This window comes from Bidens hawaiensis, unplaced genomic scaffold (assembly GCF_021521415.1).
Source record: "Bidens hawaiensis isolate Kalapana, Puna unplaced genomic scaffold, B.hawaiensis_p1.1 tig00020885_1, whole genome shotgun sequence".
Lineage (NCBI taxonomy): Eukaryota > Viridiplantae > Streptophyta > Magnoliopsida > Asterales > Asteraceae > Bidens > Bidens hawaiensis.
In genome coordinates, this window is record NW_027493212.1 from 371,140 (window position 1) to 396,182 (window position 25,043).

The 25,043-nt window shown below is 37.0% G+C and overlaps 1 protein-coding gene and 1 non-coding gene across 2 annotated transcripts; both read right to left on the reverse strand.

Annotated features, from left to right (window-relative positions):
- Positions 1–5,324: 5,324 nt before the first annotated feature.
- On the reverse strand, positions 5,325–5,397 carry TRNAK-CUU (transfer RNA lysine (anticodon CUU)). Its single transcript has one exon. It is a non-coding gene; the product is annotated as a tRNA-Lys (tRNA).
- Positions 5,398–6,707: 1,310 nt separating this feature from the next.
- On the reverse strand, positions 6,708–9,056 carry LOC143561894 (very-long-chain enoyl-CoA reductase-like). Its single transcript, XM_077049861.1, has 4 exons — positions 8,853–9,056; positions 8,732–8,771; positions 7,077–7,831; positions 6,708–6,970 (listed from the first exon to the last, which is right to left on the reverse strand). The coding sequence occupies exons 1-4, from the start codon at positions 8,925–8,927 to the stop codon at positions 6,902–6,904; spliced, it is 939 nt and encodes a 312-aa protein (XP_076905976.1). The 5' UTR covers positions 8,928–9,056; the 3' UTR covers positions 6,708–6,901.
- Positions 9,057–25,043: the final 15,987 nt, after the last annotated feature.

A 25,043-nucleotide genomic window follows, 5' to 3' on the forward strand; every position in this document is an offset into this window, starting at 1 on the left:
ATTCATGGTAAGATTAACTTTCTACTTACCATGTATGGGATGAAAACGACTTAACAATTGACATTATAACGTGAGAAAACACAAGGTTTTATTGGTGGGTAACTTTAATGAGTAACATGTGATAAATAGGGGCATGCATAGCAATAAAACATTAACTAAATCATGTGTTTCTCTTCACAGTCTAAAATATTTATATAACTATATTTAGGCCATGTGTAGTGGAGGAGCTACAATTAGGGAGCGAATTGTGATACGTGGCGCCCAGTCAGCATGGAGTAGAAATTTGTTTTTGGGGTGTAATGGTGTAGGGGCTACAAGTTGGGCTCATAGTGTCTTTTTTATTATTTTCTTTTTATAATTAAACTAATTAATTAAAAACTAATTTATTTAAATAATTAAATAAAAATGCATTAAAAATAAAAAGAAATACAAAAAAAACATAACTAAAAAAAATACATAACTAAAAATATTAAAAAACATAACTAAAGAAAAAAATAAAAAAAAAAGAAACTAATATCCGTAATATTCGCGCATTTTTTCACGTCGGCGTTGAAACAATAATGCGGCATCCTCGTGAAACCCCTCCGCTTTGAGGGATTCGTAGTCGTCTTTCATTTGTTTTAATTCCAACGTCTGGTTCAGCTTTTCTTGTTGTTTGTTGGATGCTCGAAGGTCGGCTCCAATTACGATGGCATTTGTTTCCAAACGACCGACCAACTCGTTTATTTCAACGGGCTCCGTATTGAATCGTGTTGACGACGAACCTTCCCCCTTATTTTTCCTCGATCTCCCGCGTGGTCGAGGCAACTCCTCTACCTCATCGTCGTCGGGTATATTAAAATCTTCTTACTGATTAGGAAGGTATTTAAGGAATGAACTTCTATTACAGGGATTCTTTTATTAAGACCTTTCGGATAGATAGCCCTATTGAATGAAGGTTGAACACCAACCCGCCTAGAAAGCTAAGAGTCGGCAAAGACCTAGCTGTCGAGGAATGAAAGAAGTCGCTTTCTAGGAGAAGGAGTACGAGGAAGTCAAGTCACAGGCAAGCAACCAACAGGCTAAGAGCTATCTCCTAACCTCTCCCTTATTGATAAAATGAGAGGGATTTCAGGCAATTAGCATATAAGAATTCCTGCCCTAGAAGATCGCGTTTCTGACTTGAACACCGCCTTTAGGCATTTCAGTTCTCAGGATCTTACGAAGAAAGGCTAAAGATCGTACTGAACACAACCCTATGATATGAGTGAAGGCGAGCCAGGAAAGCAACCGAACTCATAGAGTGAAGGCGAGGAAGCTTGAATTCAGGGGCTCCTAAACAAGAGTTTTGACTAGGTAGATTTGCCCTTCTATGCCGTTTTAGGTGAGTTCGGACTCAATCATTGACCGGAGATTGGGACAGAGCAGATGGCATCGTACAGATCTGATTGAGGATATTGCATTAAAAAGGGATACAAAGTAACTTCCGAAGATTGAAAGAGAGGCAATCCCAGTTCGGTACTGGTCTTGTTGCACTTCTTCGAGTTCATGACGGATAGCCAGCTAGGGACTGCTTGCTTGTTAGCGATAAAGCGCATAAAAGAATGCCATTTCTCGATCGAGAAAATAGGCTCAAGTACATTAGTCCGTAACTGCCATTTTGACGAGGTGGATTTTGCATTCTAGTTGACTTCTTTCTGCGGGATACCCTAGTTAGAGCAGTGAAACCTTTAAGGCAAGAGATGCGGGCACTACCCGACTTATTTCGGTATTGCATATAAGTACAAGTTTACCGTGTCGTCCAGGAAGAAGCTACGAGCATTGGAGGGTGTGTTTGGTGTGCTTGGATTTGTCGACGACGATGTCTTCGACCTTTTTGATTGTCGGGATGAGCTGGCTCGTCGGGCGACATGAACGGTTGGTTCCCCGGCCCATTTCGCGCAACCGCATAGTTTTTTCCAACAATTCAAATACTTGAACGGTTTACCGGGCCACTCAAAAGTTTGGCCCTGAGCTCGAAGTCGCTCAAGGCTTGAGTTATAATGTCGCCGTCGTTATGCCCGCTACGCTAGCCGGGCCCCCTGCAACCGATTAATTATGCCGGCAAATTTTTGACAATCGGCGTTAAGCCCCTTCCAGTGGGCTTGAACCGCTTCTTTTCCCCGGTAGTCTTCGAGTTTATTGGTTATCTCGAGCCAAGCTTCAAATATTTTCTTCCAAAATACCCCGGTGGCTTGAAAGTTAGCTACAAATTTAAATTATTTGTCACAATTAGTATATATTTTAATAAAAACTAAATACATTTTTAATAAATACTTAATATTAAAAAGCTTACCGACGTCGGGATCCTTCGAAATGACGATCCAAGCCTTTGCAAGGGCCACCCCCTCCTCCTCGCTCCAATGCTTATATGGATCACGTTGCGCCATCAACTCCCCCGGTTGTTTTTTTTTTTGTGTTTACGGGTCGGCTTTTTGCTTGAACCGGAGGCCTGTGACGTTTGCGTATCCGGTACTGTCACCGGCTCCGACTCCGGTGGTGTAGACCCGAACGCCGGCATTGTGTTTTGGGGGCTGAGATAGTTGGCGTACATGTTTAGGTTCGGGTCGGAAATTTGATACGGATTCATCGGGTTCCATTGTAAGTTCGGTTGGTTCGGTTGGCTCGATTGCGAACCATACGTTTGACCGAAACCAAGGAATTGGTAGTTCGGTTGGTTGGGGTTGTTTCTAGGATTCATTTTGTTAATTTTTTGTAAGAATTTGGGTATGATTTGTGTATAAAATGGATATAAAATGGAGAAGTAGGGTGTATGTGTATATATATATATTGTTTAAATTAAATAATTTTTTTTATATTTGACCGTTTGACAACGGTAAGAATAATAAAATATTATTATTTTTAACACAAACCAGGCGGCAAACTAACCCCGCCCCCGCCCCTTTTCGCCCACATATCGCGGGGGGGGGGGGGGGGGGTTCTCGCCCCTCTTCGCCCCATTTCACCCAATCCAACGCCCCATTACACACAGCCTTAGAGCATTCATTTCTACCTCTATAATTAAAGTAAAAAACATATATCTTTATTTAATTTTTTTTGCTTATCTGAAATATTTATACAATTCTCATGCTATGTCACATAAATTTTAATTATGTATAACAAACTGTTTTTTCTTTCTCACATATTTAAAGAAATCATTTCTTCCAACCATGTTAAATAAAGGTGAATTGAAGTCTAAAAACAAAGATGTTTTTTAACCCACTAACGGACTTTCATTACCAAACCAAAAACATTACGATATGTTTTTACGTTGTATGAGCAGGTTATTAATTTTTAGCTCCTTGCTTATTAGACATATTGTAATGTTTTTGATAATCTGTTCATGCAACGTAAATACATGTTGTAATGTTATTGATTCGGTACTGTAAGTCCGTTATGTTATAAATATCGCAACAAAGTCATTGCAACAAAGTCGTACACAAATTAAAATTATATGTTTGAGAAGTCAACTCCAACCGTTTGAATTACGATATCAATCACTCTGAAAACTTTATACAATTTGAGAAGTAATATGCAACTTATCTATTAATATTTCAAGACACGTATATATTGCAACAAAAGTCAATAATGTATAACAAATTTTATGTTTAAAAAGCAACCTCTGACTTTTTGAATTTCGATTTTGGATTTAGAAATCTCTCAAACAACGGATCGCTACAATCTATGATGAATCGATCAGTTCTTAATAAACCGAAAGAAAAATTGAAAATAAACAGCCAACTACAGCGATCAAGAGAAACAAAACGAGAGATTCTGAATACTTTGAAAAAAACAAGAAAGATTCATGACGGATGAAAACTGTGATTATGATTTTTCGATCTTCAGCCATTCCTGTTCATATAATGACTCACCAACAACCTAGCAACTACCCTGATTCGGCAAGCAATTTCGGGTTATGGTACCCGAACAAATTGGAAGGAAAATGTGGATTTCAAATAAAACCAAAGGATATGTTTTACATTTTAAAAAGTCAAGAACACAAAAAATATTAAGAATCATTATACATTTATGTCTTTTATACTTTGTTCAATAAGACAATGAATATGATTAAGTGCCAACTAGAAGCCTCGACACTATTTTTTTTTTCCCTTAGGCATCGCGGGTTTCCCCCAGTTCTTATGAGACAGACCCAGACCCACTAAGTTCCTGTCCAGCCCAAGGAGTTCGTAGAGACTAGAGACCATAATTCCTAGCTCTTTTTTTGGTCCGGGTTTTAAAATTTCTGGGGTGGTTTACTTTGTCTTGGGCCTTTGGACAATCAGGTTTATTATGAATAGACCCAATTGCCCAAAACCGGTTCCAGGCCCGACCTGGCGGTTCCTACCCGGAACTAGACCCGACCCGACCCTACCCGTGGGTACAGACCGGGTTTTGAGTTTCTCCCCGGAAATGTACCCGGTACCGGAATCGACCTGGACCCGGCGGAACCGGAACCGGAAAAACCCGACCCTATCCTACCTGGTAAACCCGGTCAAATACCAGGAAATGGTTCCTATCTGACCCGGTTTTGACTTTTGTTGACCATACCCGAAACCCGTTCCTACCCAGTTCTGGTTCCTAAAAACACCCGGTTTGGTCACTAGTTTGTGTGTTACGACAAACAAAAAGAAGTATGGACCTTACACTCACGAAGCCAATCGTTTTTCAGGATCATGGGACGTGGGGTTGTTTGATGGGTTTTATGGTCGTGCGGGCGAGTACATCGATGCCATTGGCTGCTGTTTGAAGACTACTGCTTTGGTGGATTGATTTCTTCAAATGTAATTATAGGCTATCATGTTAATTGTTAGAAGTAAACCAAACTAAGGATCGGATCGGTTTCTGGTTTAAGTTGGGTCAACAACGAATCGGGAACTTTGAAGTTTGAAATTTGAATAAATGGCTTTGTTTAAGTCTTGTGTGAAAGTATGATCTTTAAATTATAACTTGCCATTTTGAACTTTATGTTGATTTTACAAACACAGTTAAAATATAACACAGTTTGAAAATATGATCCTTTCATGTATCCAAGTTCTTGACCACGTTTACTGGGTTTGTTCTCTATATAATTGATAAATTCTTTGGCATGTTGGTAACCTTAAACATATTTTGTAACACACGTTAAATTTCGGGTCAAATTTGAATACCTATGAGAGACCTAAATGTAATTAAGCCAAAAGTTTCAAATCTGGGGTAAAAACAGGGTGTGTATTACTATTAAATAAACGAACCTTATGCTGAGCGATTCATGAATAGTACGCTACGTTCGCGTAAATCATTTCTCGAAATCTCAAATTAAAAAACTTCGCCCACCGTGGGGCTCGAACCCACGACCACAAGGTTAAGAGCCTTGCGCTCTACCAACTGAGCTAGACGGGCTGTATATTCCTTGTTACAGAAAAAAGATATCTATTCTTGACCGTAGTAACAAGTTTGCCTACACTATCCATATTTAGGAGTTTAGTTTTGGAGGGAGAGATGGGATGGTTGACGATGCTTGAATTAACAGTTGTTATTATAGCTTTAATATTTGGATTAGCTTTAGCAGTTGCTATTGTTATAGAAACACATTCAAAAGAAGATCTAATCACAAGTAATGTTATTGTCTTTTAAAACCCTATTGTCGTTACTCTGATATTATGTTTTAATTTCGTGTTTATTTGTTGTATGTTCTTTTCACAGTCATCTGAAGCTCACCCGATCTTTGAATATCCAAATTCTTTAAAACATAATAATTGTGGTTTTGATTGTACTTGATCGTTTGATTTAGGGGTGTTTAGTATTCGAGTCGGACTCGAAAAACTCTTAAGTTTGAATTGAATACGAATTTTTGATTTTCGAGTCGATGTTCGAGTTCAAGTTATGCATTTTATTTTGTGTTATACACACACACACACATAATTACATATCTACACAAACACTGCATGTATATACATATAGAGACTTAGAGAGAGAAGCACAATTAAAAAAGAGTTTCTAATAAGACTTCAAATTTTGACATTTAATATTCAACCCAAGAAACGATTACCCTATATCAATAAACGTGTAAAATTCGGTTATAAGTTTCTGTATATGATTTCTAGTTCTTAGTTTGTCTCTTTGTTTAGTTGTTTGTTTTTTGATTTTGATTTCTAGAGCGGTTTGTCAACTATGGGTGTTCAGTGTTTAAATAAGGACTCGAAATTCAACTCGAAAAACTAGTTCATGATGGCTGGTTTTCAGAATACAATCACTAAAGTCTTGATTCAAACGTTAGTCATGTAGTCACTTTAACTAGACCCGGTGTTTTGTATTTGAAGAAATCTCATGGAAAACTGTATACAAGGAGACTATTTGGTCTTGGAGACACTGAGTGATATAGTTATACTAATGTGCTAATCTATTCTGCCTGTGTTAAACTTTTGGCTTTGAACTTGTGTTTCTGCCTCTTTCACTCTTTGAATGTCTTCACAGAGATCTAATTACTTTAAGGTATAAAGTCTAAATTTATATTTGAACGAATTTTTTAAATTCAGATTTATATTTAAATCTGATTATAAAGATGTGTATTAAACAAGTTTTTATGTATTTTTTATATATTTTTTTATTATATTTTTTTACCAAAAGGGTGTAGTTGGAAAAAGTATTTACCAACTTGGTGTAGTTGGAAGATTTCATAGTTTGTGGAAGTAAACACAAAAGAAAGACTCAAACTAGCAAATACAAATCATCTAAATTTTCAAAAGTCTTATGCATGAAGTACACATGGTATGATTCACAATTCAAAAGGAACAAAAGTGCTAAACAAGTAAAACATATGTTGACTAAAAACAAACTCATGATACAAATCTAGCCAATAAATCCGAGCCATTGAAAACGACACACAACCCATGTTCGTACTCGCTTACAGAAATGGGGGCAGTATTACCCATCGACGAGGGTACTTCGGTCTTCTTTCCTTCCCATCGAATAGCTGCCACAACAGAAACACCATAACATGTATCAGAGCCAGTATTTATAATTAAACCAAATTTGACTAGTTTAAATTAAAACACAACTAAAAAGGTCAAGAAAATTACCCTTCTGAGCCGCCGATGTTTAGCCAACGCCCAGTTAGTCATAATGGAAGCAGCAACCACAAGAAACACATAACCCGCAACAGTTTGTGTTGCAATATTAAACCCCAACCACTGATAAATCTCGGTAGTGTAATTCGCACACGTCACAATATTAAACAAAAACCCACGTGGAATCTGGTATCCTTCATTCCCACTCGGGCTCCTAAGATTCCTTAGTATGATGTGGCAATACAAGTTTGCAACTTGCATAACCAACCCGAACCCAAATCCAACTTTCATTTGAAGATCACTTACAGGCGTGTAAAACGGATGATTAACATAATAAGCAATGTAACACCCGAAAGTCCAATAATAAGCACAGTTTCTAAACACATTTGAAAGTGGTGAAGTTGCGTGACTGAACCGGTGCACGAAAAACGTCTCCATGATCCGCTTGAAGTAGTGTAAAGACCAATAATATAGCGCGTATGTTTGAACCGGATGGATGACCCGTTCACCTTTGTACCCGAAAAATTGGTACACCACTGGGTAGTAGTAGAAGACGGGGTAGAGGATTAATGGGCCCAAGTACTCGAAAAAGAAAAGTGTGCGATATGAAACTTGCGGGCCCAAATCCTTGAACACTACGGTTATGGTGTCATTATTTCCATTCGTGTAGTCTTTAAGGCTTTTTTTGGATTGAAGAACAACGGGCTTCTTTGAGCCCAGTTCTAGGGGCAGGGTCAGACGTTGTCGAGAAGGATAGTATTTCTTGACTGTTTAAAAAAATACGCGTAAGAAAATATACGTTTTGACTATATAAAAGTCCTTAAACAAATACATGAAATGAGTACTGCTTAATAATTATCAGGGGAGGCTCGGAGGGTGTGCAAGCCGCACCATCGGCCATGGCACAAACTTTTTTTATACACGTTACATATATATGTTTTTTGGTGTTAAAAATAAGGTTATTTGCAAAATTTTATGAGATAATTAAATGTTCAAAATGGTTTCTGTTTATAATAAATCGATTGATAAAAGTTTTATCCATGTACGTTAGCAAATAAAAATTTTTCGTTAAGGCCTACGGGCCTTTTATTTTGGCTCGGCCGAGGTATTTAAATTCTCGGAGACGGCCCTGATAATTATGAACGAAAGGAACCACTTTTGGCCTTTGTCCTCTACAATCCATTGACATATGATTCAACGGCTTAAAGGTGATTCATTTGGTTCCCAACTATCTACTAATTATCAATTCTATCTTTCCTTAATATGTTTTGTGTACAAACTTTATAAACTTAACAATATCTATATTATTATTGGTGTTCGTAGATCTGTGCAATGAACAGTAAACCATTTTTATATTTTTTAAATTGACCACAAATGTTTTGTTTTTTACAGTTATGGCCACAAAGATTTTTTAAGAACTAAAATTAGTAAAGCTTTCGTTTTTATAAATAGACCACACATTTTTTGTACTTTAAAGTTTAGCCACAAGGTTTTTAATTTTTTATTATTGATTTTATAAAAATAACTAAATACACAGGTTTGTTCACCCGTATTCGTTTTTATGGTTTTCGATCGATAACTGAATTCCCTCGATTGTATTAGATCCATAATGGGTCAATCGTGTATAATTTGGATTGTATTTGATAAAGTTAATGAGTAAAACTTACTTTGGTTATGAATTGCTTCCTGCAAATCAGCAACAGTAGCCTGGAAAGTCCATAGTAAATACTAAATATCAAAACCTTAAAATAATATAATACAGAGTAATTGAAATGAAATTGAACTTACAGAGTTGTCGAGAACAAGGCCACCGTTGATTAATTCTCTGCCGCTCCGGGTAGTAACAGTAACGGTGATCTTCATGTTTCGGATAATGGTTGAGATCTGGTTGGAGCGGTTAATGGGTATTATTAATAAGGTCTTGTTGTATGTATAGGTGATCTGATGGAAGAATTAATTAAGGGTGCAAAGTGTGATTTCATGAATTTTAAAGGCGTCAGCGTATGAGTATCTGGGTTTTAGGTTTTAGGGTGAGGTGTTTACGGTTCGGTTTTCATGATTTTGGGGTTAAATTGTGAAACAAACAATTAGTAACGGCTTTTAATTCTTGTAACCAAAACTAAACCGTTAAACTCTTAAATTGAACCATGTCAAACTGTAAGTTACTGTTTGATTCTGGTTTAGTTTCATGCTTAGGACCTGTTGGGTTGTGAATAATTTGCAAAAGTTTAAGATATTATCATATTAAAATACAATTTTCCCACTGTCACGTTAAACACAAGTTGTCGAGAAATATGAAAACACATCAAGATAACTATAACTAAATTCATCAAGATAACTAGTTTTCAAAATAATTAGTGACATAGTAGGCGAAAATAGATCAATATAAATTAATATATTTGTTGCATTACCTGTTTATATATTTGACACAATTATTATATATAATAAAAGAGAAGTTTGGCGACGTAATCATGTGGTTGGTCGACCTTTTTTTTTGCTTTTTATGTGTTTTTGTTTTGAATTTGCGTCAGTATGTTGTCATAAAACGTGAGTTTTATTTAATGTTAACACTGTCAAATGATTCTGGCTGAATTTGTATCAACTCGTGGTCGCAATGCGGTTCTTTCAATGCGATTTTTTTTGTATGTCGTATTATGGGGGAATTCGCGTTAGTTCGTAGCCGCAACACGCGTATATTTTTGGTGTTCACAGCCTTTTTTTGTTTAAATATGTTAATTTGTTGTATTTTGGGTTTTGGACGAATTAACTTATTACTTTAATTTCGATGTCGTAATCTGATACCCGACCGAACACGTGTCAGTTAACCACCACAATGCGTGGTTTTCTTTGTATGATTTAGTGTAGACAACGTTGATTCCGACCAAATTCACGTCAGTTTGCGAATGCAGCACGCGATCTTTTTACCGGGGTTTTTTTGTCTGTTGATTTCGGAATAAACGAATTCGTATTAATTCGCAACTGCAACGTGCTTATTTTTTTGTTTGCCGCATTTTTTATATCATAAATTTATTAAATTGTTGTATATTTAGGTGTGGATGATTTTATGTTTTGCTTTAATACGTGGTTTTGTAATGTTAATTTGTTGTATTTGGGTCTTAACAAAGTTTTTTTTAGTTTCCACTTTCGTAGCCTGACACCGATCGAATTCATCTAAACTCGCATTCGCACCACACAGTTTGATAAGTTGTACAACTGTTAATAACATCAACCTGGCGCAACGCGCCGGGAATCTACCTAGTTATTGGTATACATAATATAATTTATACGACCCGGTTTTATACGGTTGGCTTTTTATAGAAATCGTAAACCCAATCATTCACTACAATTTGAAAATGTTGAAACCGACTGACTGAAACTTGAAAAAAACAACCGTGAAACCAAATCAATGACCAGTTTGACGGTTTCGAACCAAACCGTAAACACCCCTAGTTTCTGTTGCAAGTTACAAATGACATACAAGTGATGCTTAAGGCTTGATATTTTATGGTCTCAGTTTGAAAAATGGTGGGTTTCTTGTTTGCAGCAACGTCAAATTATCAATATAGACGGTTGACTTCATTCTCGAGAAAATTTACACAGATATTGGGTGAGGTGGTTGCAAACGCTAATAAATGAAAAAAAATAAGTGAAGTGTGGGGTTTGAAGTAGGCACGTGGGGTCGTAGGCGGTAGGCCGGTAGCTGTATCTATGGACTATGGTAGCTTGATTTGGTTGATTTTCATACATAGGATATCATAGGACTATGGTAGTTTTATACTTTAGAAAGATGTGATAAAAGGAAAATCACGAAATACTCATATGTTGTAACAAATTGTGGATTTGTATAATTGTTTGTCGCATTGAATTGCATTACGATACGATCCTGGATTCTTGAATAACAAGCCCATCGGCCCAAGATGACGCTACCTAGTTGTGCTTGTGCAGGCTCAAAATCAATGGCCCAAACAATCCGTTTGTTCATCACTTCGGGAGTGTTTGGGATTGCTTATTTTCACTAACTTATAAACTTATTGAAAAGTAATAAGGTGTTTGGAATTGCTTATATTGCGAGAGGAAAAGTTCCATAAGTTACACTTTTGTAACTTATTAACTTAATGAAAAATTATAAGGAGGCAAAATAAGGAATCCCAAACACCCTCCAACTAGGGCTATAAACGAACCGAACGAACACGAACAAGGTCTTGTTCGTGTTCGTTTGTTAAGGAAATAATGTGTTCACGAACGGTTCACGAGCACTTACCGAACGAGATTTTATGTTCGTGTTCGTTCATTAAGGAAATAAATGTGTTCACGAACGGTTCACGAACACAAGCGAACACAAATAAAATCAACAGAGCCTAGAGATTGAGAACGACGTATTAATCAATGTGAATAATGAAAGTCTGTAAACAAATCGAACATAAATGAATATAGATGCACAAATGTAAGTGAACACAACAAACATAAACGAACAACACTTCAATGAACACAAATAAAAAAAATATAAATCCTTTAATTAGATAACTCATCCAGATAATAATTAATTATTTTATATTAATACATAAACAAACGTTCATAAACATAAATGAATGAACGGAACATGTGTTCATGTTCGTTCGTTTAATTAAACGAACACAAATTTTTTGTCGGTGTTCGTTCGTTTAATAAATAAACGAACATAAACGAACTTCCCGTCGAACGTTTCACAAACAGTTCACCGAACGTTTGGTTCGTTTACAACCCTACCTCCAACTATGATTTGCAACCTTCTTAAGATATATCAGGATAGAGAAACAATCATTTGCTTTTCTTATTTTTAGTCATTTTGATTTCTTAAAGCTTTAAGAATTAAGTACCTTTGGCACCCATGTTGTTAACAGACGGATGTATTTTGCAACCTCACTATCGAATTTAAGTCACATGCAACTCTTACGTTGTTGATGTGATGCACTTTGAGCCTAACCGACTAAGGAGCTGTTTGTTTACATCTGAATGGAACCATTCAGATGTAAACATCTGATTCATTCAGACTCAGACTGTTTGGTTCCAAACAATAAAACATCTGAATGGTTAAAATTATGTATGAATCATTCAGACTTATTGTTGTTGCCGAATGGGACAAAGGTTCATTCAGATCTGAATGAACCAAACAACCCCTATCTCTGTTAGCTTCTGTCAAGTAAATGTGAGTCTAGGGGCAAAATCATCTTTTCACACATAAGCTTAGTTTCAACTAATAAAACTTCACTGCTTGTGTCACCTAAGTGATCATTTTATATTTTATACTACACATTCTATAAACAAGAGTAAGAGTTGAAATTGGAACTTGTCAATGTTCATTGCACGAAAATTATACAACCAATATTAAAATTATATATAATAAATAATTATTTAATTATGCTTTTGTCCCCAATTATTCCTAGTATTATATACATAGTCAATCATTTTTTAAAGTAATCACATGGGATCGCAGTTGCCATTTTCTTTCATCTTCAGATTCTTGTTCATAAGTTTATTACAAATTTACATATCATGTCTGACCTTGAAGAATTAGCCCACCTAAAGATCCCACTTGATCACATCATTTCAGCCACTGACAACTTCGGTCCACAAAATTTCATCGGTCGTGGAGGGTTTGGGAGTGTGTACAAAGGTCAACTCCCTCGGACTCATCATTCCAGTGAGCCAGGTACCACCGTGGCTGTAAAGAGGTTAGATGTGAAAAGCGGTCAAGGTGATCGTGAATTCTTTATGGAGATCGTTATGCTTGCTAGTTACGAACATGACAACCTTGTTTCTCTCATTGGATTCGTTGACGAAGGTCACGAAAAAATTCTTGTTTACAAGTTTGAAGAAAATGGAAGCCTGGACAAACATCTGGACTCCACACAGCTCACGTGGGAGCAACGTCTTCAAATATGTCTTGGTGCGGCTCGTGGACTTGAGTTCCTTCACAGCAGTGTGGGTATGGGACATCGCGTGCTACATCGTGATGTAAAAAGTTCTAACATATTGTTAGATGCTAACTGGAAAGCTAAGATTTCAGATTTTGGATTGTCCAAAATAGGTCTAAAAAATCAGCCATATACTTTTCTATACACATTGGCTTGTGGCACACATGGTTATGTGGATCCGCTATATGCAAGTACTCAAGTGTTAACAAAAGAATCTGATGTGTATTCTTTTGGCGTTGTACTATTTGAAGTATTGTGTGGGAGGCTCGCGATAATTGGGAATTATGATGGCAAGCATATGCCTCTCTCTAGATTGGTTAATATTTATTACGGAAAGGGAAAGTTAAACGACATCATCTTCCCCAGTCTCGTTGAGCAAATGAAGCCAGACTCGTTAGAAGTATTCTCTAAAATTGCTTTCAAATGCCTGAATGAAAATCGAAAGGGGCGACCAACAATGAGATCTGTTGTTGAAGAACTAGAAAGCGCATTGGAACATCAACTTGTAAGTTATTACTTTTTTGAACTTAAATAGATTTTATTATATATGTTATTTTTTTTATTCAAACTGATCAAACTTAAACTCACACACTTTGTGCTATATGATACCAGGGTAAACAAATTACTGAGCCAGAAATTCAAACCGTAAGCTATCGATAACCTTAATTGTCTTGTAATTAGACTGTAATATTAGTTCTTCGTATTTAAAGGCAAGCTAACTTTTTATTTGGGGCGTCAACTCACACGCTCTCTAACTCTACTATAAAATTACACCCTTATTGACATTCAAGGAACTTGAACCTTCACAATTTGAAAAGACGAAACATGATATCCGACACCTTGGTATTGTTATGCCAAAGGGACTCCGGTGTATGTGAACTAATAATCGCCAAGTTTGTGTTATTTGATGCGTGCTAGGGTAGACGAACCAAGTTATGGGGATCAAAGACGGGTGGAACTCCATTTTTATTCCAGCTCGAGACCAATCAAAAGTTGAGGAAGATAACCATATATCATAACATTTGGATTCATTCACTCATTTTTACTGCTGAAGATTCCAATGGTTTGTTGCTCTCTAAACGATATGGTACCGGCGGCACCCCTGACCCCTACACCGGACTCATCAACGCTCAAGTGTTTGAGGTGAACAACTCTTATCTGTTGGTAATTCTAGTGACATCTAATCATTTTGATTATAGTCACACATGTTAAGTATATATATTTATTTCCCCATTCGGACTTTTGACTTTATCTACTATAGTTTTTGTGATTGTTCATAGCATTTTAAAAATCCTATTTAATATATGCATCGGTTTATATATATATTTACTTAACGAAATATCATGACATGTCCAATTACAACACCGCACATTATTTGAAGTAGGTTTTAATGATTATTGGTCTTCACAGATTGAACTTGATGCTGATGAAGAAATAATCGGATTGTCCGGAAGTGTCGGAGAATATAACCATACCTATGAATTAGTCACATCGTTGTGTTTTGTGACAAACAAGGGTAAGTATGGTCCTTTCAATCACGAGGCCAGTAATCGTTTTTCAGGATCATGGGGCACAGGTTTGTTTAATGGGTTTTATGGTCGTAGCGGTCGGTACATTGATGCCGTGGGTTGTTGTTTGAAGACTACTGTTTTGGATGTCGGACCTTCACGGCGAGGGGGTTGCTGGTTGATGTAGTATATGTCAAGCACAACCAAAATACATTAAAAAAAACGTAGTTTATTGAATATAATAGAAGATTATATGTCTTACAAGTTCCTTTATATGTTTTCAAGCATAAACGTTCTTCTTTTTACTTGTGTCTAGTCTTTTTTGCGATTAGAAATCGTACTTACAAGAAATTTGAATGGATGTTTGAAAACACCTAAATACATCTACATTAGTAAGACCATCCGTAGTGGAGCGTTTTTGAGGAAAAAACGCATCCAAAACGCCTGAATCACCCCTCCCCCCCCCCCCCCCCCCCCCCCCCCCAAACCAGCGTTTTGGAGCCCCAAAATGTCTCCCAGCGTTATGGAGAAAATGTTGAATTTGGATGGAGAAAGGGTCAAGAAGAAGGAGAAGCCAATGGAGAAGAAGGAGGCCCCCCCCTCACTACGGATGGTCTAATCCTTTATGAATGTATTGCCTTATGGTCTAATGGGAAAGGGCCCCACTTAGAAAGCAGCCAACTAATATAATTTTCTTTAGATTATTAATTGTGTTTGTTTACTTGAAATATGTAGTACACGGGTAACTAATTAAAATTAAATATTTAATAAATAATTAAAATACAAATTTAACGATATGCATATCCTACCTAAACTATTAATACAAAGTCATCACACATTTACAAAATTGTAAATACAAACAATAATTTTATAGTTAGTTTGATATTATTTTAAGACTGCATGATTTCTTTGAAAAACAAAACAATAAACAAAAAAAAACCTACATGGTTCTTAGCTACATTGTTGCTTCATTATAAAAATAATTAGGCAGATAAGGAAACCGATCCATGCTATGAATCCGTCAATACGTGAAATACCTTTCAGCATGTGTGAGCCATTTATTTGGATATACACCAGTAAATCGGGGCAAAAATGGTGTCAGATCATGCACACCTAATCAGTGAGAGAATTGCACCTCATCTGGTAATTTGCTTAACTCAATTTGGAGTGGAATTTGGAATTGAGACATACGCTAGATCTCCTCGAGCGTAGCTTGGCGTTCCATCCAAGTGATTGATCATTTAATTTGCAGATAATCATCCAAAGACCAAAGACATGCGTGCTAACGATAAATGAAAACGCACCAGTGTTATTAGATGAGTAAGGATAACATGGATTTATAAGCAGGGACAATATTCTTTTATATCGATCAAATCACGACCTATTCAAATTACGTACATTGATCATTTTATTTAAATCAACTTTTATAATTCATACCAAAACAATAACGGGGAAGGTTAACGTACAAATGAAATTAACGTGCTAAACGTGATAATCAAGTAGAGTAATTACATATGCAAAACCTGATTATTACTTGATTATCACGTTTAGCACGTTAATTTCATTTGTATTTGATTCAAACCCAACAATATTGCAAAACCTGACATGAGAAGCTTTAAATTCCGAGTTCATCTTTTGAGACTTAAGGGGGGTAACGGTAACCTCACACATCATTGAAGTCATCCGTCATGATCCACACCCTAGAAAGAGACCTCCTAACCTACAATAATACACAATTAAATATATAATTATTATAGTACATAGTTGATAAATATATTTGTTGTCAAATACAAGTAAAAGTCATATATATATTCATATAAATTAATTAAAGATACCTGTAAATGGAGGGAATCGATCAAAGAACTTCCCGGAAATTTACAAACATTTTTTTTTATTAAATGTTAGGTTATAAGTTGCGTAATAAATGGGCCAATTAGCCTATATAAATTAATTAGTCTCATCGACCATTCATAACACCAAAACATAACAATATGTCAAGTGCTAGAAACCACGAAGTGATCAGATCACGCTCTCGAGGAGTAGTCGTCCCCGCAAACCAAAACACTCGTCTTGTTGTATCACACCACACACGTGTAAGTGGAACTCCAGATCTTCAAGCGTTCGGCCAGCTTGCGCGTAGACTGGCCCCGTATTGTGGTGTGGTGATCACAAATACGGATACAATCGGGCACAACTTCCTCCGAAGAGAAACCAGACTGGTTTTTAACCCGGCACCCCGTGGCAATAGTGTTCATGATCCACATAGATACCACCACAATCACCACCACCATGGGCAGCCACAGAACCAATCCCATGGCAATAATAATCATCCGCACAGGATCCACCACAATAGCCACAACGGGAGGTCACAGGAAACCCGTGGCAATAATATTCATGCACATGGAAACCACCATAGTCTCCAGCACCACGGCCAGTCACAGAACCATCGCCGCCACCACTGATGTCCATGGTAGGATAAGTGGTTTATGGAGCCTCCGCAACTCGATACTCATTCGAATAACTAATGTGCGTTTACGTACTAGCCATACTTTTTTTTTTCTCTTTTGTTAATTGTGTGATTGGAATTTCGAGTGGTTGTATTTGTGTTTCAGGTGATGTAATTTGTAAAGAAAATAATAACTCTATAAATGTACGTGATTGTTCCCATATATATATGTATGATTTATGTGTTGATGTTTCACAATGAGTGAGTTGGAATTACTTTTTGTCTTGTTTTCTCTCTTGTTGTTTTGTTTATAACATGTTATTAGCACAAGTTTATTCATATTTAACTATTCGTATGATTCTTGTGATGAATGTTGGTGACTTTAGTATTATAAGGTTACTTTAGGCAATCGCGGTTTAATTGTAGACCAAATATGAAATTATAATAAATATTTATGTGTAAGGAGGAGATGTGGACTACATATTCATCTCAAGCATTCCCAGCCCGTTCCCCGTCCCTAACATCCCCATCTTTATATCAACTTCCTTTTTAATTTTAAATTTGGGTGTTATAGAGTTTATTTTGCTTAGTGTTTTAAATTTTTACAGTCTTTAATACTTTTGGAACAAATTCTCTACAATTGAGCAACCTAAAACGAATATAAACATATATAATAGATGCAATACATGTATAATGAGCAGCCGAACATGAAAAAATTAATGGAACATAATATTATGAAAGAATTCATTTTGCTAACCCGTTGGAGTGTTGGGCTAGAGAAGTGCGAAAAACTTAGGTTATAGGTACTATTTCTTTACAAGTGTATAGCAATCCAACCAATCTTGATGGTTACATGTTAGATGATATCAAAATCAAGGAATAATAGGATCTTCAAAAATAAACATATGTCGATGGATATGTTGGTTAACAACATCAAAGCACCCTCGTTCCTATGATTCAAGCATAGCAACAAAAGATCGGGCTTGGAATGAGAGAATTGAGAATATTCCTTTATAGATGGTCTCTTGTTTACGTGGTTTAATTAATTTGTTATTTTATAATATTGGTAATTAAAAAAATTAAAGTATTACCTAATAATTGAATTTGCAAAGTCAGAACAAATTTGCTTAACGAATTAAGGAAGTTTGGCGGAGGGCTGGGCTTTCTAAAACAGTGCCAAATGTTTCGGGTTGTAAGTATTCCCATCAAGCTTGTTTTTTTTCCATCCAGTCCCGAATGCATTGGCCATGTGTTTAAGTTTTGAGATGTTAATAAATACGGAAGACAAAGGTTACTTTTATGGTATTAGATATATGTTTATTGAGTTTTAATAATCTCTATTAAATGATATTGGCTGATAATAATCCATATTCATTTTATCGCCACCAGCGATCCCAAATTTAATAAAGTTGGCCCCCAATGGTCCCCCGTTAAAAAGGACTTAACGCCGTTATACTTTTTTCCGATTTTCAAACTAATGTTTTAGGGCTTTTGATCAGAATGAGAATAGAAGTTGACTAATGTAAACATAGTTCGAAACGGTGCTCCAAAACGACGAAATAATGTTTCAATTTAAGTGTTCGAACTTACAATTAGCAAAAATCAAGCCGTTTGAATCACCGTTTCGAACTAAGTTTTACATCAATCGATTCGTATCCTCCTTCCGATTAGAAGCCCTAAAACAATAGTTTAAACTCGGAAAAAAGTATAACACCGTTAAGTCTTTTTTAACGGGAGACCACTGGGGGTCAACTTTTCTAAATTTGAAACCCATAGTGGCAATCTAATAAATATGGATTAGTATCGGCCGATACTGTTCAATAAAGATTATTAAAATCCAATAAACCTTAAATATATCATTAGAAAAAATATGATAAAGATTTAGACAATGTATATTGGATGATCAAGCCTTTATGGATACGTTATACGGCATGCGACGTTACATCACGACATTTTGCAACAAAATAGTGTCGTGGATAGAGCAATTCCAATCATTACCTCAATATTTATTATTTTCATTAAAAATAAAATAATTAAAGCCAACCCATCAATTATTGATCAGCTTCTACCCATCATCTGGCGCTCCCACTTCCATTCAAGGCGCTTGAGGGCAGTGTTTCCTAACACTTTGGGGGCATTTTAGATGGGTATGATGCCAATTACGCATGATATTATAGTGAAACGTATTTTTAATCAGAAAAAATTAGTAGACTTACTCGAAAATTCCTAGAAAGCCATAATTTTTTAGTGTTTTAATAAAAAAATAAATATTTTAATCATGAAACGAAGTAGTGCGTTCTAAAATTCATATTGTTAGATTCCAATTCCAAAATACACGTCTTCAAAATGCTCTTTTGATTTTAATAATACCGAGACTTTAAGATTTCATGGATCAAATTACGTGGTAGTTTTTTATGACATATTCCCTTGTTTTTTTTGGTGTATATTAGACCGAGCATAGTGCAGTGTTTTGAAGCCAAAACGCAGGGGAATACCGTCCCTCTTGTAAGGCCCCGTCTCGGTAGCCCTACTTTAGCGTCGGATTTACTCATAAACACAGTTCTACAAATCAGAGTTTATTAAAACTTTCGCGGAATATAAAACATCAACCATTTGTTACAAAATATTTAATCTTTATTTTAAAACCATAACATAAAACATCATATTTAAAACATCATTTCTTCTATCTTCAGATGCCAGCCGTTCAATCCATGCCACGTGTCATCCTCATGCTATCTCGATGAACATGTATACCTGCGTGCATACTAAAAGTCAGCTACGCTGAGTGAGTTCTAGTTAATCAGGCGACACACAATACACACGTATATCATACATACATACATACCCGAAGATACATATCCATACTTAGTCAATTACCCTACTACCATACATACCTACATATCTACAATCACTAACCTCAGACTACCGAGAGTATGTTCATAGTCCGCCGTCTATACCTGTACTCAAGGTCGTGAACACGTAAAAGGTCCGCAGTCCTTACCTATGTTCACAAGTTTTGGTACGTGCAAGGTCTGCAGTCCTTCCCTGTACCATCCTATTATAACAACACGTACAAGGTTCTCAGTCCTTCTCTATGTTGCAACCTAAACCATAGCACGTACGAGGTCCACAGTCCTCCCCTGTGCTACCACAACACAAATATAGCACGTATAAGGTCCACAGTCCTTTCCTGTGCTGACGCCTATCTACAATACGTATAAGGTCTGCAGTCCTTATCTACGTTGACTTCCATTCCTACAACACGTATAAGACCCACTGTCCCTATCTACGTTGACATCTATCATCTATATCACGTATAAGGCCCACAGTCCTTAACTACGCCATTACCTGCCAAGTCGATGTCCAACAGAAGTTAGAGGGATTTGCCATCCTAACTTACTACGTCAAACGTAGAACTCACGTACCATTTCTGTACCTGCATACACTTACTTCGCATATACAATAAACACATCATAGCATAAGAACACTCTAGGCGTTCCTCACATCATTCAATTAACAATCATGCTCCTTGTCGGTACGTGCAATATTCGAAGATCGTTCACGCCCCGACACGTATTCATTTATAACGATCATACATCATCCATATATAACATTCGTATCTTCATTTACAACCTGACTGTCACACCCCACTTTAGGGCCTAGGCGTGTGACCACAAGTTGGTACCTGTTTTGTAAATAAATCAGAGTTGCGGGTTTGTTTTAACGGAAGTCTTTAAAAAAATATTATTATATTGAAAAATTATTAAAATCTCGGGTTTAATTACCCGTTTGATATTTCAATTACATTTCTTTGGAAAACATAACTCTTTTATAATATTTCCAAATAAAATATCTGAGTCACCAGATAGCATCTAATGACAATAACTCCAATCTTCTATTCCTTCTTGCTTGTCTATTCTAACCTTTCTTGTTTCCCTGTAACATGGGTGGGAGAATACGTCAGCACAAAGCTCGTGAATAACGCTGACTCTAAAATATCTTTTCAATACCTTTGTGAAACCAACAATAATACCTTTGTGACTACTCGTTAGGCTCCCAACTAAATTGGGATCAAATTACCTAAGTACCTTGTACAATTAATTATATACACAATATCATTTCTCTGAACAGTCCCGTAGACCTTCAGAGGCATGTTGATGATATGCATGGCCTCGGGGAAATGCCGAGTCACCATGTATGTTTGGATCCAGACACATGTATACTCTTAATCAGAGTGTCCGTTTCTTATTATTGTACACAAAGTTTTTAAGGATTCGTAAATCCTATGCAAACATTCTGACTCATTATAAAAGGTTTGGGGCGTATTCACCTTTTCAGTTTATAATCAGTTTCTGATACTGATTCCTGTTTTCTGTTCTCTTCTTCTTGTTTTGTTACCTCGGACCTATAGTACAAGAATAACATTTATATAATAACTAGATCAACGATCTAGCTTTAGACCTTTAGTCTATTTTGGTATAACTTCAACCTTGATAAAATCATTTGTTTATAAAACATTTAGACCTTTAGTCCTCTTCTTTATTTTATCGATTATATGCTACGTTTCTTTTTCAGGAAGAAACGTCTATACTGAGTTTCTTCTTCAAGAAGAAATTTTAATTTCATAATTACAATCTCTTGTATTATATTTCTTAGTCATAAAAAAATACTATTTTGACTATAACCTTTGCTTAAGAAAAGTTATTTTATTCTTAATCGTAATCAAGGTTCGGGCTATACCCTCGACTATGGTTTAAGCCATTTATTATAATATAATAATAACTTAGGCAGAACCCCTTACCTCGCACGGGTATTCGGAGTTAGATTTCCTAAGTTTATACGGGCAGCACTTCTACTCTATCTACACGTTTCTCGGGGTGTTCTTGATCCACCTTCCTTGGCACGCAAATAGAGGCAATGTTCGGTCGCCGGGTCGTGAACGTACTTCGAGACGGAATGTCGGGTTACTTTCGGGTGGCACGAAATTCGAGGAAAACGCCGGGTTTATGGTACGGATTACGATGTGTTATTTGTCGGGTCGGTGGCACGCAAAACGATGTTCGGCACGCAAACCAAGGTAGAGAGAGAAAGTTGTTTTAGAGAGAGAGTGGAGTGTGTGTGTGAGAAATGTCGTGAGCCTCCCTATTTATAGCCAAAATTGGATCCTATTGCGATACGCGATAGGCTCCTTTCTCATGTTCATCGCGTATCGCGATGACACATGTCATCAGGCGTTGCCACGTGTCGCCACGTGGCCTAACACGTCTGCCACGTGGTCTGCCACGTGTCCTGTCATGCTGACACGTGTCACCAGAGTGTGACACGTGTTGATGCGTCATCACGGCCCATCGCGATACGCGATGGCCGTCTTCTTGGACTCATCGCGTAGCGCGATGGGTTCCTGAATATTATTTTTCACTTTTAGCCCCTCGTCTTTGATAGCTTGTAATTTCTAGGCTAATTCTCGTTGTCCAAAAATACTAAGGTGGCTCTTGGCGATGCGAGCGTGCGAAGTGCGCCCTCAAAGCGCCCAACGCCCGTCGCCCGTCGCCATCGTCCTCGTCCTCGTCCTCGCCCGAGCCCGTGCGCGTGCGCGTCGGGTGTTACGCACCCTCCGCTAGGACCACTTGGTGTATGATATTCATAAAAGAATATAACTGTGGAAATTCTATCTCTTATAAAGAGCTTCCATTTCTTTACCACTTCCAATGTGGGATGAATTCCATTTTCCTTATTTATACCTTGGTGTAAGGCTTCCACTTTCTCACATCTTTCCATGTGGGATGAAATTTCTTTCATGTAAGTAAACTTAACTTAGGAAATATTTTTATTTCCTTATTTTTCTTATATTTCCTTATTTAATATTTTCTCATTACTTATCTTTGAGATTATTTTTGATCCCTCAACTTTCCTAAGTTGTCAAATTTGGATCAAAATTTTGGGGATGTTACACTGATAGTACGCGCAATATCCGAAGATCGTTCGCATACCGACAGTCAATCATTCATATCTATCACATATATTATATACGGCATACACTTACCACTTAAGGTAAGTGTATTAACTAAACACATCGAGTATGCACACAGCCCCAAAAACATAACAAGAAGTGGGGCTAGAAACTCACCTGAACCCGGTTACTTCTTCAGTTAATGGTTACTTCTTCCTTGAGTAGTGCACGACTAATTGTATAACAATTACACGTATCAATTAACTATCACTACCCATATCGTCTTTCTAGTTCAATTATTACCCACAACGAACGGGGGTCCGGGGGCAGCGCCCCTGGCAGCGGGGTTCTAGGGGCGGCAGCCCCTAGCGGGGTCCAAGGGGCAGAGCCCCTGGCTGGGGTTAAGCTGCCTTAACACATTTTTCACTAGAATTTTAAGTTATTTCTCAGCGAGCTTAACTTTTGGCGAACTTAATATTAAGCGAATTTAACATTAAGCGAACTTATTATCTTAGCGAACTTATCATTTAAGCGAACTTAATCTCCAGCGAATTTAAGCATACAGTGAACTTAGCTCAGGCGAAGTTAGCATTGAATGAACTTATCACCAGGCGATGTTATAGCTTGGAAAACTTACTTAGCGAACTTGGCTTAACGAACTTGGCTTGACGAACTTGTGCAGCGAGCTTAGCTGCATGCGAAGTTGCCCAGCCGCAGCCACTGCTCACTCTAATCCCCCCTATAATCATCTCCGTTTAACGCGAAATCCATGGATATGGTATCTAACTAACCCGCAACTGTTCCTATGGTCGTTTTCGGGTAACACACGGCTCGGAAAAGTATAAAGTTTGAGCCTTTAAGATTAAAACGTTCGATAATAGGTCTAGGGTTTATTTTAAACGAGTCATACGCAGCCGCGAGTTCTTTAAGTTCGTTTCTAACATCAAGTTCGCTACTTTAATATTCGTTTATACCCGATCTATCCTAGGTTCGGGTTTCAAGGCTAGCCGTTCATAAGAACGTGAACTTTAAGGTCAAGAACATACCTTTACGTGTTTTACGGTTTAGCTTGGTTACGAACTTTAGGTCTTGTATCTATCTTGCACTATGAGGATCTATCAAGAATCGACGTTCGTTTGGCTCAGATCTCGCCTCTCTCTCTCGGCCGTATATAGTGGTGTAGGATGTGTGTGTGTGTTTTGAGTGTGTAGAGATTTATGAAAGATGAAATGATAGTTAGGGTTTTAGGATGGTTTAAGAGGATATTTATATCCCTTAAAGCCCATGGACCTAAGGCCCATTACCCTTTAATCCACCATAGTTAATCCAAGTCCATGATCTTTCTTCATTTAGTATTAATTAAATATTAACGCTCGTTTTAAATCATAGGCTTCTTTTATTTATCGTTACAGAATTCGGGATGTTACACCTCCCGACGTTTTGGGTGGTGGTTTCCGGATGAGCGTTTTCTACATAACGTTGGTGATGGCTCACATTTTGATAAAGAACAGTTGGCAGCCACCACAATCTCCATATTCATCCTCTTCTTGCACCACCGTAATGGTCAAAATCGGACCTTCATGGTAAAAATTGAATCAAAACAGATCAAAATTAGACAAAACCAGTCAAGGGGAACTTTCTTACCTACTTTTAACCAAAATTAGACCAAAATCGAACCGAATTAAGAAAAATCGAACGAAGCATGGGGCTTGGTTAGTTGATATTCATCCGTTTGTTATGAAGAAATGTGTTTCGAAGAAGATGAAGAAAGGGGTTAGATCTTGACTAAAGGCGTATGCAGCCCCGACCCTAACCTCATGTAAGGCTCGACTTGCGTCTAAGGCATGTTTCCGGCGAGGGCAAAAGGTTTCATAAAAAATAAATATACATATATATAAAAATAAAAAAAATTATGTTTATATAAGGACTGAGTAAAAATAAAGGGCCTAAAAATTATTGAAAAAAAATCCAAATATAAACAAAATAATGGAATTATCGTCAATCTTTATGAAAAGTTATATAAAGCCCATTTTACATACTCTTGGAAACTATCCTAATTAGGGATGAGATCGGGACCGTACCCGTACCTATACCCGTACCAGTACCCATACCTAAAATCAG